Source organism: Silene latifolia, chromosome 8 (assembly GCF_048544455.1).
Source record: "Silene latifolia isolate original U9 population chromosome 8, ASM4854445v1, whole genome shotgun sequence".
In the NCBI taxonomy this organism is placed as follows: Eukaryota; Viridiplantae; Streptophyta; class Magnoliopsida; order Caryophyllales; family Caryophyllaceae; genus Silene; species Silene latifolia.
This window is the reverse complement of record NC_133533.1, coordinates 47,131,134-47,140,669: the sequence shown is the minus strand read 5'-3', so window position 1 is coordinate 47,140,669 and position 9,536 is coordinate 47,131,134. Positions and strand designations below refer to the sequence as shown.

Sequence of the window (9,536 nt, the reverse complement as noted above, 5' to 3'; positions counted from 1 at the left end):
TTGCTCGAATTCTTTAACCTCCTACGCATATTCATTCTCAATCTAACAAAACATGTTATCCAAGTGAGAACTAATTCCTACAAATCCGTAAAAATTGGACAAGTGACGAAACCTTAACATCTACTCAATCTTATAAATAAAATATGTTATAGAACAATCTTATAAATAAAATATTTGGTTTTTTATCCTCAATTATTCATCTACTCACAAAATAATTGGCTTTTTAACCTCTATTATTCCCCTAGTAAATCCACTTGATATCAAAGATAGCATAAGTTGCGAAAAAATAAACTTGATCAAGAGCACTAGTAACAAGTGTTGACATCGACAAGGATATGCTCACCGATCGACTCGTTGATCACCCTTCTATAGGGTGTAAGTACAGCAACTAGAATATTCCGCAGCCGTAATGCTTTTTAATCAACAACATCGCATTGCTATCAAGATAACACCGCCTAAAATTGATTGTAGGAGAATCCTAGATAAGCTCGTGGCTTTTATTTCACCTGGACATTTTGCCAAATAGGTGGAGTGCATTAGTACGAGTAATGCAACATACAAGTATAACGAAATTGATTCACCGTAAGCATGGGGAAATGCGATCTTACCATTACTTACTATTCGAGACGCACAATAAAGCAAACCCAGTAATAGTTGAGAACTAATTTAGGATAACAGAACTACAGAAGACAACTCATCAAGTTCCAGTTGGTAACTACGGATTATATAATTAATCAACAATCGGCATTATGATAGGTTATGGTAAAAACACGTAATTTGATTTCTTATAAAATTTATCGTAGATCTGGTTTTCGATAAGCTAATCAATCAGTAGTATGATAATTTTTAAGCTATCGCCAAACACTATTCATCTACTCATTTTACATTGCTTTCCGACACTCTACTGAGATTTATAGTATAGAACCATCTTATAACTGGCCGAGATTGTATCATTTTTTTTATCCGATTAAACTGAAAATTGATTGAAAAACCGTAGCCCTCACACCCAATTGCATCTTAACATGATAAAATAACTAAATCCCTAAACCCTAACCTGATAAATGAGAATAAATGAGGAATCATAGAAATTGTGATGATTTAAACAAACAAAAACATACATACCTGATTCGCGAGAGGCTGCCGACGAACTGGCTTAGAGAGTTAGAGACGGATATCGTGCAAACCGGTCGACGACAAGATGAGGAGGAGGTCGCTAGTGGTGGCTGTATGTGACGAGGTGCTCCGGCGTTAACGATATGGCTGCTGGCGGTGGGTTACGAGGTGGTTTTTTTTTAATTTCTCTCTTCTGGACTTGCGTGAATCAGTGAATGAAGTCAATGAATGGCGGCAGACTCTTTGACTCTTTATCAGTCTAGATAGCTCCATTTCTTCTATACATTTATTTAATTTAATTTTAATTTAGTCTTGTTTGCGGGCATACGGCTACGGTCATACATTAAACCGAAGCCTTATATATTCTCCCCCATTTTTGGCTATGGTTGTTTTTCAAACAACCGTAGCCTTTTATAAATGGCTACGGTTATTTACAACAGCCGTAGCCTTATCTACTTGCCTAATGTCATTTTTTTACTAGTGAATGATCTTATGGAGTGTTCAAACATTAATCCATAATCCGAAATAGGGGTGGTCAAACATGTGGGCTGACCCGCACGCCTGGACCCGACCTGTCCCCCGATCATCTTAAACCTGGCGCGCGTGACCTGTGTCTATCCTGGCCTAACCGGTCAAAAACTAGGGTCGGCCAATCGCCCTTGAACCGCCTTTTACCTAAACTCGACCTTGACACCCCTCAACCCGCTACTTGAGCCTACCCTCGGACGGTTTTGGTTCCATCTCCACGAGGCCCGCCCATGTTGACCCGCCCGCTACCCCTGGCCATTTTCGAGCCCGCCTAGACAAGCCCATCCAGCCCGAATGTTTAAACACCCCTAACCAAATTAACCTAACGTCATCCGATTTAACTTGAATGATTATGATTATTGAAAATTAGTATTACCGAAAATGACTCGAACCCGACATAACTAGAGTACCCGACCCAAGGTGTCGAGTGGGAAACGACAATGAATAGCTTTAATTTGATTTTTGCACTGCTCTCATTGTCATTGTCATCTAACTAATAACTCAAAGAAACCTCCATAATAACGTCTCCTTCAAACCTTCATTTCTACTTTTCCTAATTTTCTCACTCACCTTTCCAATTATTGCATTTTTCTGAACTAACCAATCTCATTACTCTTTAATCTTTATGCTTAATCTTATTTAAATTGCAAGCTTAATCTTCTCTACTTCATCCAAGAAATATATAATAATATTGTTCATATATTTGTTATTTTGCAGATGTGTTGAGTGCTAATTCAGGTACGCTACTTGGTTGCTTGATCTTGATTTATTATTGGTTTAATTGTTATCTTCTTTATAATTTATACAGTAGGCTTCCCTTGTGACGAGTCACAAATTATGACGGATGAAATGTGACCATTTTATAATAATGGTTACTCCATTTTATCTTAAAATGGTCACATTTCCCCGTCACAAATGAGAATTTGTGTTTATATTAATATTTTGTAAAACTGATTCACTCACAAAAGCTAATAACAAAATGGATTCAAGAACAAATGCATTCCGTTTTATGCAAACTTTTGTGCCGAGCAGCCTTGCACGAGAATTTGTGTCGCGCTAATTGTTTGCTAGTTTAATGGTTTTTGTGTAAATTTGGAATTTGTTAATGTTTTCGGTTTGTGCAAATGGTATGATTTTGCATTGAGAAAGCCAATAAAGTTATTGATTGTATGGTCGATTTAGTATATTCACATCCTAATTTCGTCGAGGTGGATTGAAAGCGGTTGACTTTCACTTACTCATTCCGAAGTAGGTCATAGGTTGGTCATATACTCATGCTCGAGTATGAACCTAGTTTTATTTGCTTATTAAAATATGGGTTTTTTTTGTCAAACACAACCTTTAAAAAAAAGTATTTCCAAACACCACCTTTAAAAAAAAGTTTGTCAAATACAACCTTTAATAATTTTTTTTGTCAAACACGACTTTTTGGCCGGATTCCGACAACTTCCTGACCACTTACCATGCGGTGACTTTCAGTCTATATTTGAGATAGCAAACGAGGTCGGTTTAAGGTGTTCTTGTACTCGTTGGAAAGGTGGGAGTACAGGTTTTCCAGGGGTTGTCAACACGGTGGCCAAAGGTGACCTTATGTGAGGTCGACTAGTGCGTAAAGTAAGGTTGATCAGAGAAAGGGCTGTAAGTGTAGAGAAAGGGCTGTAAGTGTGGGTTTACAGGGGGTGGTCAAAGGGTTTTTCGTGGGTCTTTTAACGGGGTTGTGATGTTTTGTTTGGTCTGAAATTTGGTATGTAGGTTACTGGGAGTGCAAGGTATGTCGTAGTTGTGTTATTTGTGGCGGTCGTAGGTTGCAAGTGGTGGTTTGATGGGGGAGTGAATTGACCCACGACAAAATCCTACTTTGACTTACATCAACCCCTCTGTGACCGGCCTTATTTTACACATCAATCTACCCCACATAAAGTCACCTTTGACCAGCTTGTTGACAACCGCTTTAAAGCATATACTCCCACCTTTCCAACGAGTCCAAGAACACCTCGAACTGGCCTTGTTTGCTATTTCAAACATCAACTAAAAGTCACCCCATTGCAAGTGGTCAAACTCTGGCCAAAATGCTGAGTCTCCAAGCCAAAATGTTGTATTTGACACAAAAAAATTATTAAAGGTTGTGTTTTACACATCAATCTACCCCACATAAAGTCACCTTTGACCAGCTTGTTGACAACCGCTTTAAAGCATATACTCCCACCTTTCCAACGAGTCCAAGAACACCTCGAACTGGCCTTGTTTGCTATTTCAAACATCAACTAAAAGTCACCCCATTGCAAGTGGTCAAACTCTGGCCAAAATGCTGAGTCTCCAAGCCAAAATGTTGTATTTGACACAAAAAAATTATTAAAGGTTGTGTTTGACAAACTTTTTTTTTTTTAAAGTGGTGTTTGGAATTTTTTTTTTAAAGGTTGTGTTTGACAAAAAAACCCTTAAAATATATCATATGTTATAGTTTAAAATTTAAATATCAGGCAAAAACATTCAAATGGATTTGAGTACATTGTTTTTGCATTATGTTGTGCACCTATAGATGTTGAGCTATATGACATTAAATCAATGTTGAATTTTGAGTTACTGGTGGTTGGATTAGCCACTTGGGCTTCTGCTATACAATTGTTCTCCAATCATGTTTGTCGTGATTTATTTTTTGTTAATACGGTTGTAAAGTTGGGGATTTTATTAGGCAAGGATGAGTAGTGATAGGAGCTCGGCTTACTGATGATTCTGTTGTAGTACTATTAATGTATCTTGTCATGCTGTTTGGTTCTAAATATCTGATGGCTGTATCATCTAAAGTGGTATTCCGTAACAATATTCTGTAAATTTTTCATCTGAGTCGAGTTAGTAAATTTTTCATCTGAGTCGAGTTTGATGTTCTGGAATTTATGTTATGGTAGTACGGAGTAATATTTTATGTTAGTATTCCATATGAGATGACTTTTTTGTTCAATTGCCATTTATGTTTAAAGTTAATTATAATTTGCTCTTTGAGACATAACATTTAGGTTCCCTTTAAAAACTGATCTACTTGAGCATTGCAAGTGCCCATGTTAATTCTTCAAAGTTTATGTTTCAGCATCTGTTTTGATAGACGTAAGCACCTACTTTGCACAATCACGAGGCAAGATGTGGCATTTGTTTTTATGGTGAAATACTGAAATGAAGACATCACAGGTCTATTTACCTTGTTTATCATTTTGTGTTATTTTATTGTTGTAGTTGACGTAGGAAATGGATTCACTGTATTGGGCTTGAGAGTGCTGGTTATAGATCGTACAACATTCGCGTGTGCCATTTGGATACTTAAGTTGTGAACCTATTTGGCTGTATATACCTTGACCAGTAAATTATTGTGTTTTTTTCCCTCGACCAAGAGCTTTTAAGGTAAGTATGACTGTGTGAGACATGAGCTTCCTGTATTTATGTGTGTTTCAAAGTTAAGTTTGTGCTTTGCCATGATACCGTATCGAATCCATAAATTGTGGCCAGTGCTGTTTTTCATAAATGTGGCATGTGCCTGATTTATGATATAAAATTTGTCCAGGACTCTCAAACTACTACTGAAAAACAGTCCCCTGACCAAGTTTCCCATGAGTCACAAAGTGACCGACAAAACAATGATCCAGAAGCAGTTATCGACTCAGGTTCTGCTGCTGTATCAAGTAATGATGGACGCAAAGTTTCTCGAGAAGATATTGAACTAGTGAGGCAATCTTCTCGCCCACTTTTGGTTTGCTAAAATAATCTGTCGGAATTTGTTAAGATAATGGTTTACTGCAGGTCCAGAATCTTATAGAACGATGTCTACAACTGTATATGAATAGAGATGAGGTGGTTAAAACCCTTCTTAATCGTGCAAGGATTGATCCTGGATTTACTACTTTAGGTAGGAACCTTGAGCATTTGAAAGTGCAAACTTTGCCTAGTGTCTCCTGTAAAGTGTAAACTGAACTTTATTGTAATTAATTTGATTACCAAATTAAGATAAATCAACTAATCAAACTAGTGAATATTACGTGACAAATAGATAGTGCAAGAATGGATTACTCCGTATATGATTTATGTTCATGAATAAAACCTGTGGGGAGCAGTGCTATTTAAAATTCTAGATTCCGTACTTATGGTGAGCGCTCGAGCTACCGATTTGTTGAGGGTACTGATAGTTGTAGTGGGTACAGCTTCAGAATTATTTTTATGACTCAGGATTATGTATGTATGCCTCTGCTTGGGAAACTTTTAACAGGCTTCTGGTTCTATTGCTGTTTTTCCGTATTCTGATTCTTGTCCTTTTCACTTGTCTCTCTCAGTATGGCAAAAACTGGAGGAAGAAAATGCCGATTTTTTCAGGGCCTATTATACAAGGCTAAAACTGAAGAAGCAAATTGTTCTGTTTAACCATCTTCTTGAACATCAGAATCATCTGATGAAGTATCCTGCTCACCCGAACGTCCCTGTGGCTCCTATTCGGAATGGAATACATCCTATGGCTGGTAAGTTGGTGATTTGTGGATAGCGGCAACTATGATATCAACTCTAACTGAGTTGTGCTTCATTTGTCCTGTCAATGAGTGCATTTGGGACGTTCCACTTTTTCTGGGAAAACTATGTGATCTTACTTTAACAATAGCAATGCCTAAAAATAGTTATTGCAGTCAGACTGATGATAATTTTGTTCACTTTTATGAGTTCTACTTCAATGCAAGCTATGTTCCATAGAGAGTTTCTTCACCATTTTTGGAGATGCAAGATCCTGAAATTTACGTTGAACAAATTTTCTTGATAAATCTATGTTATGTCTGGTTCCTTTCTCTTCTGGAAAGGGCTCCTAATGGTGCTGTATACCAGTATAAAGCTCTTTCCTCGGTGACTATTTTCCTCTATGCCTGTGTTTGACCAAATTATTTGCACCACAGCTAACAACTTACCTATGGGATACCCGGTTCTACATCCGCCTCCAATGCCGGCTGCTGGTCGTCTTGATTCTATGAGTCATGGATTATCCAGCTGTCATGTCGTGAACGGAGTCCCTGCTCCCAGTAATTTCCAACCTATGATTATGAATTCTGGGAATGAGTGAGTGCCTTCTCCACAATTACAATTTTTCATATCAGTAAGTCTCATAATAAGCCTATCATAAGACCGGCCCGCATTATGTCTACTTATTTCTTAATTTTAGGTCTATGAGCGCGAGCCTTCTCTTAAGGGTATGTTTGGATTGAGGGATTTGGAGGGAAAAGAAAGGGAGGGAGAGTAGGGGATTTAAAATCCCTTGTTTGGATAGCAAATGAGGGTGGTGGGAAATGGAGGGGGAGAGATTTGGAGGAATCCAATTTCCCTCCTCTAAGTCTAATCAAAATCTCTCCACAATAGGCAAGATTTGGAGGGAAATTGTATCCAAACAACCACACTTCATTCCCCCTCCCCTTCCCTTGTCTCCCTTTCCCTTCCCTCCTTACCGCTCCCCTCCCTTTCCCTCCACTTTTGCTATCCAAACACACCCTAAGAGACTAATTGAAGATCAGTTCATACCTTTAGGGTCCGTTTGGATACAATTTTAGGAGGGAAAGGGAGGGGAGGGGGAGTGAGGGGAGGTGAAGGGAGGGGAGTGAAGAGGAAGGCAAATGGAATGTGGGTGTTTGGATAACAAAAATTATGAAGGGAAATGGAAGGGGAGGAAGGAGGGAGATGACGAATGGATGGAGGATTGAAGGATGGTGGTGGTATAATTAGAGTCCAAATAATGTTTTCTTTCCAAATCTTGCCACCCTTGGAAAGATTATAATTTGTTCTATAGGAGGGAAAATAAGTCCTCTCATTTCTCTCCCCTTCCATTTCCTTTCTCCCATATTTTTTATCCAAACAAAGGAAATTAAATCCCTCCCTTTCCCTCCCCTCCCCTTCTCTCCAATTCCTTCAATCCAAACGGACCCTTACTCTCTCTTATACTATGACTATTGTTGCAGTATGATGATGGAGAGTAACTCATTGGATCCTGCACCTGTCATCCCACCTAGTAATGCCATGTCAGACATGCCGATTAGTCCAACATCAGTGGCATCGAGTGGCCATTTTCCATTCACTGCTTCAGATATCCCAGGGATGGGAGTAGATACTTCTGCGCTTGATACAGCTTTCCAGTCTGACGTGGGATCTTCAGTTGGATTGCAGTTTCAACCTGATGGCGGGGACGGACATTCTAAAGATTCTCTTCGGTCTTTGGCTCAAATTCCGTGGAATTTTAGCCTATCTGATCTAACCGCAGATTTATCAAACTTGGGAGGTGAGTTTTTGTCCCCTGTCTCTTTGCATGTGTACCATGTATTTAAACTGGATATGCTGATTCAACTAACCGGGAATTTTAGTCATATATTCCCTTTTCTTTTCATTCGTTTACCGTCACCGACTCTAAATCATTTTTGGATCAAGCTTGTCTTGTTGAAAAGATGAAAAATTAAATTGTTGAGAAATGACGGATGTGACAGGTCTAATGTATGAGAAACCTGTAGCTATCTAGAAATTCTCAGACAGCATTGTGGTACTAGTTCTCTAATTCTTTTCGGACATAATACTAATGCCGTGTACTGATATCTTCAGATCTTGGAGCATTGGGAAATTATCCTGGCTCACCCTTTTTGCATTCTGATTCTGATATACTTCTTGATTCACCAGAGCAAGATGATATAGGTAAGCAGTTTCTATGTAAAATATAGCATGTTTTATTCACGTTCGTGCATTTTTGTTCCAAATACCTTAATGACTTTACTTGCTTTTCTGGTCAGAGATATGTATGTAAGTTTGTATCTCACGAAACATGTGTGAGATGGTCGTGTATATGAGACCAACCCATTAACCCTATAGGGATCCTTGAATCCCCGTACAAGACCCACTGGTTGTTACCGTAATTCTAATTTCTCCTTGTTTCAGTTGAGGAGTTCTTTGTCGATCAAATCCCTAGTCCACCAACTCACTCCAATGACGAGAAGCTGTGAACCAATTTCCGTCTTCCCCGCATATCTCCGCGATGATATGCTTACAAAGTTACAAGGGAGCATAGATAGCACCAATGAGAAAAGTAAAGACGATAGTTATTTTATTACTACAAATATTCAAGCGCGGCTCTGAATGTCGTTTAGAGTGGTGATGGCCTAGGCCCTAAGTTTAAAAGAGGCCCAATCTTCTAGGTTTTTTTTTTAATACGAGTATATTTTTTTAAAAGGCCACCCAATGTACTATTTTGCCTAAGGCCCCAAAAAGATCATGACCGGGGTATGAAGCATTACTCAGAACAACCGAGATCTGCTCTTAGAATCTCGTGGCAGGACTTGGCCTGTTGGCCAGCTTCCATTTGATATTGTTGTGTCATTTTAGAGGAGACTTACTGTTCGTTTAATCTGCCTGGTACATGTCATGGTCACGGTCACGGTCAAAATCCCACCTTTAATTCATCTATCTTTTTTTGTTCACATCTAAGCTATTAGCTGGTAGATGCGATGCCAAACCCCACAACATAATAGTAAGCCAATCTGTATGTTTGTATGAACCCTTGCGTGGGGCAATTAACACTAATTGGCTTATTATATGACAACGATGCATAAATGCATAATTAACAAGAAAAAAGCGTGCTTATTATCCTCGCAAATTATTCGACAAAATAATCCCTGTTCAAAAACAATCTAATTTCTGATATAATTGAATGTGATATTGAAAACCGCAAGTTTCTTTACTACTATATAAACTAGTGTAACACGTGAAAATTCACGGGATTGTCTCTAATTTGTTTAAACTAAATCTGCTTACTAATTTTGTGAATTTAATGTAGTGGAGGCATACGGTATTTCTAATACTGTTTTTTTACTAATCTTGCTATCACTATCACTAATTTTACT

At 38.4% G+C, this 9,536-nt stretch overlaps 1 protein-coding gene across 1 annotated transcript; it reads left to right on the top strand.

Moving 5' to 3' along the window:
- Positions 1–2,110: 2,110 nt before the first annotated feature.
- On the top strand, positions 2,111–8,780 carry LOC141596802 (uncharacterized). The gene is made up of 9 exons (XM_074417050.1): positions 2,111–2,379; positions 4,727–4,824; positions 5,195–5,353; positions 5,431–5,536; positions 5,958–6,140; positions 6,564–6,723; positions 7,614–7,930; positions 8,245–8,334; positions 8,575–8,780. Exons 2-9 carry the CDS (start codon positions 4,810–4,812, stop codon positions 8,637–8,639), a joined length of 1,095 nt encoding a protein of 364 aa, XP_074273151.1. The 5' UTR covers positions 2,111–2,379; positions 4,727–4,809; the 3' UTR covers positions 8,640–8,780.
- The last annotated feature ends 756 nt before the right edge of the window (positions 8,781–9,536 follow it).